This window comes from Sorghum bicolor, chromosome 1 (assembly GCF_000003195.3).
Source record: "Sorghum bicolor cultivar BTx623 chromosome 1, Sorghum_bicolor_NCBIv3, whole genome shotgun sequence".
Lineage (NCBI taxonomy): Eukaryota > Viridiplantae > Streptophyta > Magnoliopsida > Poales > Poaceae > Sorghum > Sorghum bicolor.
The window spans coordinates 4,223,929-4,242,058 of NC_012870.2; the positions used below are offsets into that span (position 1 = coordinate 4,223,929).

Genomic DNA, 18,130 nt, shown 5'->3' on the forward strand with positions numbered 1-18,130 from the left:
ACTCTTTGTCTAACAGCACCGATATAACGACGAATCCATTTGGGAGAAGAAAAAAAACATCACACGAGAAATAATTTTTAACACTCTTCATTCAAAACCAGCATTTCAATTTAGTATAATAAAAGTTGGGTCGCTGCCCCTTTATTTAGCAAAAAGCCTCCCATATAACAAATACAGTTCCACCAAACAACCTAATAAAAAGGAAATCAAGCCAAGGAAAGAATGCTTATGCTTTGTGGAAAATCCGAGGGACATTTAGTCTATTAAATAAAGCTCAATAACTACCGACAAGAAGCAATCACCCATGAAACAAATCATCAAAGTCATACAATCACTCATTTTTTCTTCTCAGATTGTAGTTCAAGTAGCCATTCCAAAAACTAACAAGTCGTAAGTGAACACCGCAAACACACGGTTGCTGAGCATGTGAAACAATGATGGTGAAGAAGATAAACTCATAACAGAGAATGCCAACACACTGAAGGATTAATCTCATCCCAACTTTATACGAATGTTCTTATCAAGAGTGTGGATCCATATAAATAAAGGATTGCACGTAGATAGCAGATCCACTAGCATGCTGAAACGCATGCTCAGCCTCCATTGACCAAAGACTCGGCCCTCCACTTTGGAAAAATGGAGAAGAAAGAACATCGCTATCAACATCATCTTCCATTTCATCTTGTATTCAAACTTTGTCAACCCATTTGTGCAGGCCGCAGACACACTCATACATCAATCCCTTTTGATTAGTCCAAACATCCACTACCAAAAAAGCAGCCCCCACCACAAAGTGTATGGCTAGTGCACTACAGCCCCGGAAAGAAACATTATGAGAGCATGCCAGACTCTTTAGCAGCTCTCTCCATCACTCACACTCATAGGGGGCATTGAAAGATGTAGGAGCATGAGCAGGTTATTGCTTACCATATCCTCGCAATTAAAGCACCTTTGAACAAAAGATCGGAAAGGGAAAGGCGATATCATATACCATTGGTACAACTTCAAGTGGAGAGGATCTTTTAGGTCTTTTCCTGCCTCCTTGTTAGTGAATCGAAGCCGGCATTTCTATCTTACACTTTGATATGTTAACGCCTGCTAGTAGTCGTAAGGATGCATGTTACGGTTGCTGCCACTATACTAGGAAGGAGTGTTGGGTTCTGGTTTCACTGGTTGTCCATCCTGTGAATGTTGTGTGTCATAGATTGCCATGGCGAGCGAAATGGGCATCATGCAGAGTGCCTTGGACTGGAGAAATTGCATCGCTGCCCCAATGTCTTCTTCCATCAGCTTTGCGACCTGTCTTTCTGTGCCATCCGTTGACCACTTTTCCCAAATCTGCTGTTTGCTTCCACTATCACTTGCTTCCCCCTAACGAAATCAAAGGAAGATCCAAATCACCAACCAATAGATACGGAAAAGGACATTCAAATTATTTTTTCAAGTCACAACACGTTCATTCGAGAAAGAAATAAAGCTCGTTATATTATAGCAACCTGAGGATATGCAAGGCGTCAGAAATTGGGCTTTGAAGCAGGATTAAGGCACATGCCTATGGTGAAGCATACTAAAAAAGACCCTAGAGATAGTGATGGTAAATCAAGAAAGTATGGCTGGTATACTTCATCAAGCTGCTGTATAGTAAAGATGAAATTGTTTGTTGGTTTGAACTGTAGGCCACAGTGGTTGTCACTGAAAGCAAGGAGTAGAAACAGTTCGTGGTGACATAAAAAAACATATCATAAAATGAGTAAAACTCATGATTGAAATAAGATGATGAATGGACTGTGCCTTTCAACACCATTCCAAGAAAGAGCAAGAGAGAACTTCAACAAGAGAAACATGTATGTCAATGGCAAATTTCTAAAGGCATTTACCAAGGAAAGAAACAACCAAAATGTATGTTTGTGTCCTGATAACAGGATACATAGCATATTTGAGCCAAACCTGTCATTAGTCGCAATTCTAACAAAGTAACAATTATCAAGTGTCAATATGAAAACCAGGATCGTAAATGTTTCGAGTTTGAACACCAGGGTGATGCACAAAGGCTATGTATTCCCAATCAGAATTCAAAAAAATGAAAAAAATAGCAATTATTAATGGTCTAAAACTTTGAAGAGTTATAGTTAAGATTTACAAAATCACACACAAGAGCAAATGGTTTACAGTTTTATCACAGTTGTGGCGATACAATGATGCCTTGATAGGCTTGATTTGATAAGACATAACAAATAATAAAGAGCATGAGCAAATTATGCTGATAATCTCATGGCAGTAAAAGCGAAGTTACCAGAGGGCAATAGTCAGTAGTCACAAATCACAGGCTTACCTTAACTGAAAGTGGGATATCAGCAACCAGCTGTGCCACAGCACCAGCACCACCCAGCCTGCTCATGCTTAGAACCTAACGTTACAGAATCAAGGTCCCATCAGTGATCAAACAAGTAACTCAACTGGTGGTTAATGATTCAGAGATGTCAGCATAATGAGCTGAACCTTGACTTGAAGCCTCAGAAACTTCACATAATCGAGGATCTCGTCTAGCATAACTGCCCTATCTGTCTGCATAGTTTAAAAATGAAACATAATATCAGAAGTTTCTCTGTGTCATCTTTTAACCTACATGGTGAACCACACTTGGATCTGTTAATTCAAAATCATGTGTTGTCCTAAATATTTACATAATCCTGAGGATACATGCTTGCTTATTTCAAAAGTAAAGGCATACAACACTCATGTAGCACAATTCCCGGTGAGATGACAATAAGTTTTTCAAAAGCACAAGACTTGATTGTCAACACGACAATGAGGAACAAGCACAACAATAATATAATATCGTCAGAACATCATAGCTTAGATCACTTGCTAAGATTCTGTCAGTGGCAGGCATGTGAACTATGACTATAGGGTCTTTGCCTATATAATAATAACACCTACAAGTATGACGACATTAATACCTTGTTTGTATTGGGCACCAATTCCTGTAGGGCCCTCATCCTTTCTGCTATTCTCTCTCTTCTTAGCTGCAGTAGATCAAATAGGGTTCAAAACACTGATGAATAGATAGAGGACTGTAAAACGAGAGGAAATAAAAAGTGAAAAACACAGATCTAAATCTGGGTGTACTGGACATCCATAAGTATAAGCACAAGCAGCAGGCATAATTCTCCTGCTATCAGAAGCATGTTACTGAAGTTCAAAGCAAGCAGCTACCTTATTTAAAGTTAAAGAATATGCTACACATGCAACATATATACAGAACATGAATCATCCAACTTATACTACAATACAACGGCATGGCAGCTGAGACTTTAAGAAAAGATACGGCATACCCCCGGCCAGCGGCGCTAAACTGCAGCACATAATCTAGCTTAATACATTCAGCTCTCTTTGAACCTGTGGTTACTGATTGCTTGCAACCAAAGAAAATGCAGAGCATTGAAAACCAGAGATGGGGCAATTTGAAGCTGATCCGTCAATCACAGAGTTCAAAACGAGACATACGACAAATGATTGCCTGAGCATGTTGAAAAAGGTAAAAAAAAAAAAAACACTGCCTACGAGTACTGCATCACTCAGCAACCCCACGAAAAACACTCACCGAAATCTATAATAACCCCCTAAAACAATATGAGGCTATGACTTGTACAGATCACGTATCATAACATAACAGCATTAATTGGGAAATGGCACAGTTACTCGATTTTTAACTGCAGAGATCGTTTCGTTACCCTCTCTGCGATGCTGTGGGGGTCCGTCGCCTGCCCTCGCCGCGCCCGCACCTTTGGCCTCGGCGCCGGCGGTTGTGGCCCGACACCCGCCCCGCCTTGCTTCGGCTGCTGCGCGCGGAACACCTGAAACCCAGCCAGAACCCAGAACACACCAAAAATTGTTACAGTTAGAGGGGGACGCGCTGCAAATTAGCCACGAAAACACGCATGATTTTACACCCCCGCTGCAGCGTGCATAGTACGTACCTGGGTAGGCGGGTTGGGGCGGAGGTGGGGCGGCTGCACACCGCCGCTGAACACCGGCGGGAAGAGCCCGGGGAGCTGCACAGCCTCCCGATCCTGCAGAGGCGACCGAAGAGCTTAGCACACCGCACGCACGCACGCACACGCTCGTGTTTGGTACTGGTAGGTGCAAGTGCAAAGTCGAAAAGCCAGAAAAGGGGAAAGCGGGCACGATGGAGGCGCGCTCACCACCTTGCCACCGTCGGCGTGCTTCCCGCTTCCGGAAGCCTCGGCGGCCGCGGCGTCGAGGCTGAGTGCAAGGGAGAAGGGCTGGTCCCCCGGTGCGCGCCCGCCGCCCGCGGTTGCGGGGTAGGAGCCGCCGGCCGCCATGGAGAAGAACTGGTCGAAGAAATCGTCTTCCGGGCCCTGCGGCGGCGGTTGCCCGGCCATGTCCTGGCACCGAGGGGCCTACTGTGCCCGCTGGCAACGGTAGCTGGTTGCTCGCCTTCGCTCTCCAGCTGCCGCCGACGGCCCGGAAGGGAGGCCGTTTGCTCGTCGGCGAGTGAAGTGGGGATCGTGGACTGGTGGGTGGGTCGCTTCGCCTTTTATTCACTATCCCGGTCGCCTCATGGCGAGGTGGGCCCTTAGCCTCATGTGGGCTGAGACGGCAGGCGTGGGCTAGTGTGCACGGGAGAGGATTGGTAGTATACAAATGGGCCGATCGTCTTCCTCTCAGAAAAAAAAAAATCGCCTTCGGTTATGTTCGCCTTTGGTTCTGTAATGACATGCTTTTCTCGGTGTTCATCTTTTTGGTGCCTTGTATTTTTAGTATATGATATTTTGTTTGAGAAATGAGTTTATCATCTTGTCGCTTTTCATTATTTTTTTATTTAGTCTATGAAATGAAATAAGTTGATCCATCGTCACTTTATTCTTCACAAGTTAACGGTTAATACTCCATTAATTCCAAAAATATAAGATGTTTTGTTTTTTTAGTGCAGTTTTTACTATGTACTTAGATATACACTATGTTTAGGTACATGGTAAAAATAATCTTATATCTTATAATTTAGAATAGAGGGAGTGCTAATACGAGAAATGAAGTTATTCTATCAAATTGAGAAATAGACTCATGATGTATCAACTCATCTAAAATGATTTGATTCTTTAAACCGAACACCTAAGTTTTCTACCCCTCTTCATTCAGCATTGTAAGACGTTTTCGCTTTTCTAGGTACATAATTTTTGCTATGTATTTAGATATACAATATATCAAAAGCAATACATCTAGAAAAAGCCAAAATGTCCTATATTTTAAAATAGTGGGAACAAGTAATACGACCTTATAACTTTGTATTTCTCTCCTCACTGCTATTTTTTCAAAAAAAAAATGTTTCTTATAGGAAAAAAGTCATTTGAACCATCATCAGCCTAAGTTTGGTCCCCATTTCTCTACCTCACCTATAACAGAAAAAAACCTAAAGTCTTTAACTTTTAAAACCATCATTTTGTCTATATGGCAATTTCGATCTACATCACAGCAGTTATCATAAACTGTGCGTATTTCGTTTTGGAATGATTCACTAGGGAGTGTGCAAGCCTAAAGCCTTTGTTAATTTGGATGCGTATATATTCCTCTTAATCCACATGTGTTAAAATAGATTAGAGTGAAACTAAACTAAGCTTCATTTCAATATACTTCAACACATATAGATTGAAGTAAATATACATACATCCAAATATGACCTAAATGCAATTTGATCTCATATCGCCAAAGTCGGCAACTGTCTGCTGCGCTGCTCGCTCTCCCACTGCAACCGGCCTGCGGTATGCAATAAGAGCAACTCCAACAGTGCCTCTACTTGAGCCCCCATAGTTAAATATGGGTGTTCAGTGTAAAAACAGCACTCCAGCAGAGCCTCTACTAGAGCCCCCAATTTGGGGTGGGCACCCAAATCTTCCCTGCAGACCTCATTCATGTTGGTCCAACAACCCAGCCCCATCCTGCTGGTGTGACCATTACCTCCTCACACCGTACAGACGCAGCTTCGCCCACCTCCCTCCAGCGCCGATCTCCACTACCGCGCTCCCTCCCTCCACCCCCGACCTCCACCGTTGGGTAGATTCACTGGTGCGCAACTCCGACATGGCCTCGTCTCCGCCACGCGGGCGTTGCCCTGATGCATCGAGAGCTTTCATCTCCTTTGCGTCCTGGCCTCCGTGTGGAGGATGTGAGGAAGAAAGGTTTGACCCAAATGACGTGTGGATCCCACATGTCACTGTCTGCCAATTTAGATTTGGGAGCATTCATTTGGGGTGCTGTTGGAGTGAAAGTAAAAATTTTGAGCACCCTTTTAAGGGAGCACCCAAATAAAAAATAGGGGGCCTGTTTTAGGGCTACCGCTAGAGTTGCTGTAATAGGTGAGGCCGTTTGCTCGTCATCGAGTGGAACACGGGACTAGGGGCCTGGATTCGGGCCTATTGGGCTTTAACTTCGCAGAAGAAATTTTAGATCCACTCCGTCCAAGTCCAACCGTGGGGAAGAGAATATTTGGTCCAAGATACGGAGCCCATGCAAGGCCTAGTGTTTCGATACACCTTTAGAGATTTCAAACGTGAGAGTCCTCAGTGTGTGTGTTTTACAAGGTCCTCACTCCTCAGTGATTGTTGATGGCGACCTCACAGACGGCGACAACTTCACTGTGCTTCAAAGTATAAATTGAGCAGCAATACTAGTAAAGAGAACATGAAACTCGTTAAATTAATCTAAAAATGAAACTCGTTAAAAACACATGGCCTACGTGGCACATACATGCCACCTAGCCTCAAAAGTCTCTTTTGTTGAGTGTACACGTGTTCGTTGCCAAATTGTGGAGTCGGCGTCTTCTTCGACGAAAGGTGAATTCAAGGAGAGGAGACAGACAGGGCCGGTCCTGAGATTTCAGGGCCTAGAACAAATCTATAACTATGCTCCCTTAATACAAATACTTAATAAAATAATAAATCTGATATATTCACATAATTAATAAACACTTAATAACATGTTTTAAAAACAATGTTAATATCAATAATAATTTATTATACATGTTACCTCAAGTTTCTATTACCATTCCTATACGCTAAGTCATACACTCAGCGATGATATCAATATATATTGCAGGAATTTGCCAAGCCACTATATATGGCCGTGAGCATATATGTACGTGAGCTTATGTATCTATTTAGAATGGAAAAGAAAATTATAATGACCTCTATGGCTTATGTCTTGTAACAAAGTGCCAATTTCTTTTCCCAAATGTAATTTCGGTCGAGGGAAAAAAAAACATTTGCCCACCTTTTAACTGTCTTACATGGGCAGAACTGGGATTATGACATGAGGGCCCGCATCATGGGGTTTCTCACAATGGTAAAAATTAAAAACAGAGAGACGGGTATACGTGCACATTGATCATTGTGATCAAGGCGTGACTTTGTGATTGGTTTAATTCTACTGTTACTACATACACTTGTATAATATATTTTGGGGCCTTTCTTAGTCAGGGGCCTAGGACGACCACCCCCCTCGCCGCTCCCCCCCCCCTCAGGACCGGCCCTAAGAGGAGAATAGCTGTTAATAATTAGTGTTCCCGAACATATCTAGCTAATAGTTTAGTTAGTTGTTATTTGCATGCTTAACTAATAACTAATTTACTAGTTACTTCTCGATACAACATTTAAAAAGGAACTGAGTAACTTTTAGTAGCGCTATGCAAAACTGCTTGAATAACTCTGTTTAAATATTGTGTAAATGTCAAAGGGTGATCAACCGTTTACCATTTAAATAACAATGACAACACCAAATAAATACACTATATGCTTGGAGATCTTACATTGAGCTGGGAAGCTTTGAACCGTTCGGGATGACAATTTTTACTTGGCAAATTAAGATTAGTAGTCTAGTTTTTCACCCTCACTCGGCTGAATAACCCGGAAACGCTCACATGAAACCTTCAAAGTTTAAGTCGTGAGGGGCATGTAGTTGAACTGGTAGTACACCGGCTATAAACTCATCTCTTGGTAGTCGCAACACACAAACAAAAATGATATAATAATGTCACCATTTTTTTTGACTGAACTGGACCAGTAGATATTTTATTCAGCTTCGAAAAAAGTGGTTTACAAAACAAGTTAAAATTGACGTCAAATTTGAAGATTTTATTCAACTAGAGCACCACATCATGAGATGATGTCACTGAAAATTTGTAGTTGCAGTCAACAACAAGAATTGTACTAGCTCATCCGTTTTAAATTGAGCTGAGAACCTTGAACAGCTGACTAGAAAAGCACAAATGATGTCACCGAAATTTTAAAATCGCCATCAAATTTGAAGAATTTATTCAAATGGAGCACCACATCATGAGATGATGTCACTGAAAATTTGTAGTTGAAGTCAGCAACAAGAATTGTACTCATCGGTTTTAAATTGAGCTGAGGACCTTGAACAGCTGACTAGAAATGCCAACTTTTACTTGGTAAATAAAAATCTTCAATATTTTTGTCCTCTTTCATCTGAATAATCCTGAAACGTTCAAGTGCATGAAGCCTTCAAAGTTTAAGCCGTGAGGAGCATGTAGTTGAACTGCAAGACTTACAACTCAAAGGGATTTGCTAACTAGCTAGCCTCAACTTGTTTTTATAGAAAAGGATGTAATTTTTGGGTCTGGTCTAAGTTAAACTATCTTTAACTTTAACTAAATTTATATTAGTATAAACACATTTATGGCTTCAGGTATGTCCAACACATTTATCAAAACAAATGTAAATTTCATTCGCAGAGCGCGCGGGACGACTCTCTGATCAGTTGCACGTGCTTGCATTGCTGATGACAGAGCTCCAACTGGTTTGATTTCTTGTTTGATTTTTCATCTCTCATCGTGTATAAATGTGTAATTACACCTTGGTTATTTGGAACACGCAACAAGTTATATTTGCACATAAGCGCCGAATGCACACAGTTGTATATTATGTTGTTTCTCTATCAATGTGTGTGAATGAACATCAAATGGAGAAATAGGAAGCATACCGTTGAATTTTCCACAAAGGAAAGAAACAGAAACTGCTCGCGTGATCGCTTCTACAAGTTGCGGCTGCAGACAGCCTATGCAAGCACAACCAAGCAGAGGCTTTGTGTTGCTTAAGAAGCCTTGTACTTGTTTGTGGTCAAGCATGTCTCGGTTCAGACGTACATGTACAGTTTAACTATAACCAGTGTTTTTGTATGGACTAGAATTTTTAAGAAACATAAGTATTAGTAGTCTAGTTTATTATGTTTAGTATTAAAAATCAAGATATTTTATTTTTGTAGACTGCCCATTTTCTAATGTAAGAATATTCTACAATAATCTTCATATGCTTGTCATGAATTTATCAAAGATTATATATTCTTTCTTGTCATGACGTTACAGTTTCAGATCTTAACTTTCAAATTTTGATCTTAGTTAAAAATATGCATTATTTGATTCAAACATCTCCTTTTTTTTTTCTATTTGATTAAAACAAGAATGTTAGGTTATACTCACTGTCTCTAGAAGCTTCAACTCCTAGAATCCGTGCCAGTCAAATTTTTTAAGTTTGACCAACTTTATAGAAAAGAGCATCAATATCTATAACACAAAATGAGTATCTTATATAGATTAATTTGGTACTATAAAGATTAGTGTTTTTTCTAGGAATTCGGTCAAAGTTTTAAAAGTTTAACTTAGGGCACTCCCAATACTAGAAACTACATATAGTTTCTATACCCATTAATTTTTATAGACACTATATATATAAAAACTATACTCCCAATGGATAGTTTCTATAGAATATTTTTATATCCAATCACATTCATTCTCTCTCCATTATTAGCCAATCATATCACTTTATGTCTTGGATTTTGTGTAGACATGGTTTCTAACTTAGACCCAGTTTCTATGATTTTTATTCTCTCTCTTCAATAACTACATTGCCACATCAGTAAAATGCTTAGGTGACACTGCAATTAATATCTATAGAAATCACGATGGTTTCTGCATTGGGAGTGCCCTTAGGACAACTCTAGAAGTTGAAGCTTTTAGGGACAGAGAAAGTAGATGACATTCTTAGAGCACTCACAATGCAAGACTCTATCACAGAGTCCAAGACAATTAACTACATATTATTTATGGTATTTTGCTGATGTGACAGCATATTTATTGAAGAAAGAGGTAGAAAAAAATAAACTCCAAGTCTTATTTAGACACCAAGTCCACATTGTTCGAGGTAATAAATAACTTTAGACTCTATGATAGAGTCTGCATTGTGAGTGCCCTTAATTACTATGATAGCATATTCATTTGAGTCTTGTATCATGCCGCCCAAGATCACCAAGTAGAGCTTTAAGTAAGATTTAAGAGGAAGGGCACTCCCCAATGCAGAAACTATCATGGTTTCTATAGACATTAATTGCAGTGCCACCTAAGCATTTTGGTGATGTGGCAATGTAGTTATTGAAGAGAGAGAGTAAAAATTATAGAAACTGGGTCTAAGTTAGAAACCATGTCCACACAAAATCCAAGACATAAAGTGATATGATTGGTTAAGAATGGAGAGAGAATGAATGTGATTGGATATAAAAATATTCTATAGAAACTATCTATTGGGACCATAGTTTCTATATATAATGTCTATAAAATTTAATGGGTATAGAAACTATACGTAGTTTCTAGCATTGTGAGTGCCCTAATAATGCTAAACTCAAGATGATATTAATATTTAAGCTTAGCAATCACTGCTGATTCCAAAGACGCATTTCAAAAGTCAGTTAGGCCATAGAAACCTTTGGTTTGCGCTTTTAACGTCCTCCGTTATTTAAGATAGAGTATCGAATTTCCGCTAAGTCCGCTTGCTGAAAAGCTATAGCTGAAAGTACTATTTATTAATTTATTGCGACAGAAATCACTGCTAAATGACTAGCAGGTTCGACAAGTAAACTCAAGCGAACATGACCCTCCCTCAAAGATAAGATTAGTCCTCAAAACAAAAAAATAGAAAGTGTTTGCATAACATCTAAAAGTCTTAGAACCAGCGGACGTGCAATAGGAATACACCGGGCCACGAATCACACGTACGGGACCAACACGTTTTTTAATTGTTCATTCACGGGAACCAACCGGCCGCATGCATGCATCTGAATTCTCAACCGCTGTACCCATCGACGGCGCGCGCACCACACATTACCAAGCTTGCACGGGCACGGCGCCACGGCCCACGGCGGCGAATCCTTGCCGCGTCGTCCCTGACGACTTCCAGCTGACCTCATGCGCCGCAGTCATCCGGCCTGCTGCCGCCGTGAGGGCGACGGCGCGTGGGCGCGATGCTTTTTTATAAACGTGGGAAGAAGCGTCCCATGCATCCCATCATCCCTCCCTCCCGACGAAAACTCGAAAAGCCCTGTGCGCGCTCTGAGCTGAGGAAATTTTACCTGACCTGACTGATCGAGCTTTCCAGCTCCAGCGTCCGCGACAGATCGAAACACAGCACAGCCACTCGGAGCTATCAGCAAGCCACAAGTGACTCTTTACAATAGCAGTCGGGTAGTAAGCTTCAAGCTAAGTCCGGCTTCCGTACGTTGTCCGGCCACCTACCGTCTACTGCTGTACTGCATGGCTTTGTTCGCGGTCCAGGCTGCATCGACATCCCAGTCGTCGTCTTCTTCGCCGGCGGTTCTTCAGCAGTCGCCGTTGCCCTCGAGGCGGGCGGCCGCGGCGGCGGTGAAGAAGATGCCGCAGCGAAAGAAGGCTGCGGCGGTCGTCAGGGCGGTCGCCGCGCCGCCGCCGGCTCCGCCTGTACCGGGGCCGCCCAAGCCAGCTGGCGAGCGGTGCCGCCTGCCGGTGTCGCAGACCATGTCCAGGCTCAAGGCGCAGGGCAAGGTGCGCCGCGCGCGCACTCGTGTTCGTGTTGTGTGTGCTTTCTGTCATATATATATATATATATACACACACTGATCGAGCTTTGGTGTGCGCGCGCCGTGATCATCGCATGCCGCAGACGGCGTTCATCCCGTACATCACCGCCGGCGACCCTGACCTGGCGACGACGGCAGAGGCGCTGCGGCTCCTGGACGCCTGCGGCGCCGACGTCATCGAGCTGGGCGTGCCCTTCTCCGACCCCTACGCCGACGGGCCGGTCATCCAGGCCTCGATGGCGCGGGCGCGGACGACGGGCGGCGGCGCGACGCCGGACGGCGTGCTGGCGATGCTGAGGGAGGTGACGCCGGAGCTGTCCTGCCCGGTGGTGCTCTTCTCCTACTTCAACCCCATCGTGCGGTGGGGCCTGCCCGGCTTCGCCGCCGCCGTCAAGGATGCGGGTGCACACGGCCTAATAGTGCCTGATCTGCCTTACGCGGACACGTGTGCACTGAGGAGTGAAGCCATCAAGAACGACCTCGAGCTGGTACGTCGTCGACTCGATCACCATGCAACATGCATTGGAGAGGATGTGCATTCGTTGTCTGATTCCAGCAGCACCGGCAGTCTGCCATGACATGATGAACACCGGCTCTGCATGCATGCAGGTGCTGCTTACGACGCCAGCTACACCGGAAGAGAGGATGAAGGAGATCACAGAAGCTTCCGAAGGCTTTGTTTACCTTGTATGTGCCTGCCATAAATAAAAAAGGAAGAACAACCCCAGTGTTTGGCTGTTATTAGTAGCTTAATTATATTGTGCCTTCGTATTTGCTGATGACAATTTATATTTCACTGTCGTCGTCGCAGGTGAGTGTCAATGGAGTTACAGGTTCCCGTGCAGACGTGAACACGCGTGTCGAGTCTCTCATTCAGGAGGTTAAACAGGTACAGTAATAAAGGAAACAAAAATAAAAATGCATCCTTTTCTTAGTACGTAGTAACCGACAGATCGACACCACGCACAACATGATAACATATCATGCTGGAACAAATACTGTCAGTCAGTGATGAGCATGTGTCTTGCTGCTTGCAATCAGGTCACTGATAAACCTGTGGCTGTTGGATTTGGCATCTCCAAGCCTGAGCATGTAAAACAGGTACAGTATGTCGATTTTTTTTAATTACTGCCTTTGATTTAATTATTTATTATGGTCCGGCTGATTTTATCGTAAAATTATTAGACTCACCATGCATGTTTCCCCTTTCACTGAACAGATTGCAGAGTGGGGTGCGGATGGAGTGATCATTGGGAGTGCGATGGTGAAGCAGCTGGGTGAAGCAACATCTCCCAAAGAAGGGCTCAAAAGGCTAAAGGAATATGCAAGGAGCATGAAGAATGCACTGCAATGAGTATAGTACTTAATAAACATGTTGATGCTATTTTTAATGTAAATTTGTTCGGAAACGGGACAATTCATAAGCTACAGTGCAACACAATATTTATAAAGGAGGTATACTATATTAACAACGGCTCTTAGAAAAATAGAATGTATATTTGTCGATGCAGAAATTGAAATATTAATATATTTTCTTTTTTAAACAAAAAAAAAGCAGTGACGCGTAGCAGGGCTAGCAGCCAGTGTTGCTTGCAGCACAGACATTATTGATGGGCAAGTGTGTGTTGCTCAAAACTGCAGGACACCACACCAACGCACAATACATTTTCGCGCATACATTGCACGCAGCACGCGCATTTGACTGTCCGGCCGTCGAGCCTCCGGAGTAGCAATAGCAACTGCTGAGCTGAGCTATAGCAGCAAAGAAAAGTCAGGACCAAAAAACCAAAAACTTTTTTAATTTTTCTATCACATTAAATCTTACGCCATATACATAAAGCATTAAATATAAACGAAAACAAAAACTAATTATATAGTTTTTCTATAAATTACGAGATGAATCTTTTGAGTCTAGTTAATCCATGATTGGACAATAATTATTAAATAAAAACAAAATACTATAATACCCTAAATAAAAAAAAAATTCGGAACTAAACAAGCCCTCATACTACTTCTACAAGCAATCGTGTACGGAATGTAGAAGGTGTCGAGTATATATACTGCCATGCAGTACGTGGTGCAAGTGTTGGGTCGTTACTTCCGCTCGGGGCGCGGTGTCGTCAGTGGTTTTGTCGTCAGAGCACTTAAACCATGCAAGATTCATATTTCAAGGGCTAATTTAGTAATTTTAGAGAGTTTGTTTTTTTAATTCAACACCGACAAATAACTATCAAATGGAAGTCTACATTTGCTTCTCTCTTTTTTCTCACAAGTTCTATATATTCTATCTATTTAATTCGACACTATATGATTTCAAACTATAGTTACAAACTATCCAAATTAAATAATTAAAGTCTAATCACAACTATATTTTAAACAAAATGTTCTTCACTACGTCAATACAAAAGGTAGAGTAATGAATGGACGAAAGATGCTCGACAAAATCCTCTAGAAGGTTTTCATCATGTACTTTGCTTGTCTACAATCAATCTCCTTATGTATCCTAACGGAGTGAAGCCACATTAGCTTTCCCTGGTGCACGTGCACCAGGATAAAACAAATAATTGTTAATACCTATTTCAAAATTGTCATATATCTCCTTTAAAAATGTATACACTCCTTTATATTCAATAGAGTGTGCACCAAGGTTATTTTTGAGCTGGCTTCGCCCCTAATCCTAAGAAACTCCGACGATAAAAGTGGGGTTAAGGCGTTGGCACACTCCTCCTAGCACCTAGCCCATCATCCAGATTAGGCCTTGTTTAGTTCCGAAAAGTGAAAAGTTTTTAGTACTGTAGCACTTTCGTTTGTTTGTGACAAATATTATCCAATCATTGACTAATTAGGATCAAAAGATTCGTCTCGTGATTTACAGCTAAACTGTGTAATTGGTTTTTATTTTCGTCTATATTTAATGTTTCATACATGTGCCACAAGATTCGATGTGACGGAGAATCTTGAAAACTTTTTGGTTTTCAGGGTGAACTAAACAAGGCCTTATTATAGCCATAACCCCTATATCGTCTACCTGTCTTGCTCATTCTCAATATCATCACATGTTGTACGTGCATGTCTGCATGATCACATTAACTGCCATTATTCTGTACCAAAAAGTCGATGTCCTTGTTTCAAAGTCTACCATGATTCCTTCACCTGGCAAATCGAGTTTGCAAAATTCCAAATCTCTCTCTACATCCTTCTTCACGGTCATAGCTTCTGAGCTATTGTGAAATGAGCTTTCTTGTTCTCCTGGATTTTGGTAGCTTGTCACACATGCTTCCCAAGAAGGGTAGTTCCCATCTGCTAGAGAGTATAGTACTTCCATGCTGTAGTGTTGCTTTCACCGGCCATGTACTCCGGCCTTGTTTAGTTCCCACCGAAATCCAAAAAGTTTTCAAGATTCTCCGTCATATCGAATCTTGCGGCACATGCATGAAGCACTAAATATAGAAGAAAACAAAAATTAATTACACAATTTACCTGTAAATCGTGAGACGAATCTTTTGACCCTAATTAGTCTATGGTTGGATAATATAAACAAACGAAAGTGCTACAGTAGCGAAATCCAAAAAGATTTCACATCTAAACAAATGTTGATGCCATTCAATGAGCTAGATAAACCAAATAATAAATAATCCTAAATCCACAAACTCATCACATGCAACAGTTTCTAGTATCATGGTTGGTACATCCACATGCCCCCAAGAATATATCATTGCTCTTTTTTCATGCTGCTAGGCAATTCTCTCATGTCCAATGCAAAAACAATCATGCAACCAAACGACATCGAAAGCCAGCCAACAGCCTAGGTGTTGCTAGCAGCCTAGCAGGTCACTGACAAACTTGTGGTCGTTGGATTTGGCATATTGACAATGACACCTGAACATGTAAAGTAGGTAAAAGGAAAAAAAAAGTTACTACCACCTTATTGTGTCAAAGTTAGTTTTTTTATTTTTAAATAACTTTTTCATCTATATATATAAATTGCCCATGGAGGCAAGATTGCGCAGAGTCGGGGGTGAAGGTGTGATCATTGGCAACGCGATGGTAAGGCAGCAGCTAGGCGGACCAATCTTCTTTCAGAGAATGGCTCCAGTGCAAACGGCTAGAGAAATACACAAGGTGCATGAAGAGTGCCCTGTCTGCCATGCATGATGCGCGATAGGCAACCGGAATAGTGGATGGCCTAACAATATATGGCGATCTGCAACCTGAATTTGAGGAAACACTGAAAAGCTGGTCTTTTGGTCCGACAGATCCAAAGACGCATGCATGTATTGCTACTTCTCATATGTATTGCTGGTCATTGTAGCCTGTAAGGCTGGATAACGTGCTAGCTCAGCTCGTTCCAGCTCGTTAGAATAACAAGCTAGTTCGACACGGCTTGTTATCTTAACAAGCTAGAAAGTCGGCTCGGGTCAGTTCGTTATAAGCTCGAGCTGACTCGTTAACCTCACGAATCAAGTATAAAAGGTAAATAAAATATAATATTTACATTTACCTAAAGCTTAAATATAGTAGTCATACAAAAATAATATATATAGTATATAGTCTTAAGTCGAACAAAATATTTATATGAGCTAATATATCAACTATTTATAAAATGTAAAACATAAAGTAATATAAAATTAATATAATTTACGTCTGTAATAAAGATGCTGTCCGAACATAAATCCAAACCCCATGTGCGTTCAGCCGGCAGCCATCAGTCCATCACTATCAGAGAGGAATCAGCCTGCAGTGCATCTGTACTCGCATGCAGCATGTACATGCCCGCGCAGTACTGATGGGGCCATCACGCCATGCCCATCCACAGGTAAGCCTGGACAAAAGAACTCGTAACTCGCTAGCTCGCTCGACTCGCTCGTTAGTAGCTCGGCTCGAGCTCGACTCGTTTTATAACGAGCCAGCTCGTTTTATAACAAGCCAGCTCGAGCCAGCTTGTGAGCTGCTCGCGAGCCATAACAAGCCAGTCAATTATCATGCTAGCAACTAAAATTGGCTCTGCTATATGCCTAAATATTTCTCAGTAGCTCGACCTAGTCCATTTGTGAATCCCTAACTTTATTCATCAATGAATGATGCTTAAATTGTATGAGTATGACTATCATGTAGTTACGGTCATGATCGTAGTGGGCTGGCTGGACAAAACTCTAGTTTGTTTGTTGAATTGTTAAAGCTATAAGTACTTTGTTTAGTTCGTTTTAAGTATGCATGTGATGTATTTGTTGCTCAATTGTTTTTATAAATTTATAGTCTCTTTGTACTATGTTTTTATGATTTGGCTCGCGAGCCAAACGAGCTGCTCGAGCTCACTAACGAGCCGAGTCGAGTCAGCCTTCTAGCTCGTTTGTATAACGAGCTATAACGAGCCGAGCCATAACGAGCCGAGCTATAACGAGTCGAGCCACTAATGAGTCGAGCTGGCTCGATATCCAGCCCTATCCACAGGTTAGGGGAAAGTAAAATTTATGCCCTTAAAAGCATACTACATGCTCTTACCACATAGACTACATAATTCATAATAAGGTATATATATATATATATATATATATATATATATATATATATATATATATAAAGTGGTCTATGTGCTAAAGAGCACATACCCTTAAGAGCGAAAAAACTGCCTTAGGAACTAATGGGTGAGTCTATTGTGTTGCCCAGAAATGTAGAGAGTGCCCACACAAATTCGTCGAGTCTTGATTTTTTCCCTCTAAAATTTACTTCTATTATATCGGATATTTAATACATGTATAGAGTATTAAATATAGACTAAAAAATAACTAGTTACATAAATTACGACTATTTGCATGACAAATTTTTAAAGCCTAAATAGTCCATAATTTGACAACGTGGTACTACAGTAAATATGTGCTAATAATAGATTAATTAAACTTAATCAATTTGTCAGGCCGGCGAGTTTTGGAATCTATTTTTCTATTAGTATTTGAACACTCTATATGACATCTCTATATAACACCCTGGATCATGAACACGTCAAGGAAATGGGGTGCGAAATCAGTCCCGGCAGAGAAAGAGAGAGATAAGTAGATAACGGATTAATTGGACTTATCTATCGAATTTATTAGACATTCAACAATATTTTTCTTAGTAAATCAATAAATAATACTTTCAGCCATGTGAGTTTTATAATTTGTTTTTTTATTAGTACTGAACACTCTATATGACACCTCTATGTGACACACCT

At 41.3% G+C, this 18,130-nt stretch overlaps 2 protein-coding genes across 3 annotated transcripts; one reads left to right on the plus strand and one right to left on the minus strand.

Moving 5' to 3' along the window:
* LOC8081254 (transcription factor UNE12) lies at positions 324-4,543 on the minus strand. 2 transcript variants are annotated; one of them, XM_002466249.2, is made up of 7 exons: positions 4,209-4,543; positions 3,981-4,073; positions 3,735-3,857; positions 2,961-3,026; positions 2,500-2,565; positions 2,333-2,407; positions 324-1,371 (listed from the first exon to the last, which is right to left on the minus strand). In XM_002466249.2, the coding sequence occupies exons 1-7, from the start codon at positions 4,404-4,406 to the stop codon at positions 1,141-1,143; spliced, it is 852 nt and encodes a 283-aa protein (XP_002466294.1). In that variant the 5' UTR covers positions 4,407-4,543; the 3' UTR covers positions 324-1,140. The 2 variants fall into 2 exon arrangements, with proteins under 2 accessions (XP_002466294.1, XP_021306867.1); XM_021451192.1 differs by having other exon boundaries at positions 4,206-4,543.
* On the plus strand, positions 11,382-13,391 carry LOC8081255 (tryptophan synthase alpha chain). The gene is made up of 6 exons (XM_002463692.2): positions 11,382-11,884; positions 12,003-12,407; positions 12,529-12,606; positions 12,731-12,808; positions 12,961-13,020; positions 13,139-13,391. The coding sequence occupies exons 1-6, from the start codon at positions 11,618-11,620 to the stop codon at positions 13,271-13,273; spliced, it is 1,023 nt and encodes a 340-aa protein (XP_002463737.1). The 5' UTR covers positions 11,382-11,617; the 3' UTR covers positions 13,274-13,391.

Coding starts and splice junctions, on each gene's coding strand:
- LOC8081254 (XM_021451192.1), bottom strand. CDS start 4,406: ATGGCCGGGCAACCGCCGCCGCAGGGCCCGGAAGACGATTTCTTCGAC. Junction 4,074..4,205: donor ACGCCGACGGTGGCAAGGTG/GTGAGCGCGCCT, acceptor TCGCCTCTGCAG/GATCGGGAGGCTGTGCAGCT. Junction 2,566..2,960: donor TGGTGCCCAATACAAACAAG/GTATTAATGTCG, acceptor TAAACTATGCAG/ACAGATAGGGCAGTTATGCT.
- LOC8081255 (XM_002463692.2), top strand. CDS start 11,618: ATGGCTTTGTTCGCGGTCCAGGCTGCATCGACATCCCAGTCGTCGTCT. Junction 12,607..12,730: donor CCGAAGGCTTTGTTTACCTT/GTATGTGCCTGC, acceptor TCGTCGTCGCAG/GTGAGTGTCAATGGAGTTAC. Junction 13,021..13,138: donor AGCCTGAGCATGTAAAACAG/GTACAGTATGTC, acceptor TTCACTGAACAG/ATTGCAGAGTGGGGTGCGGA.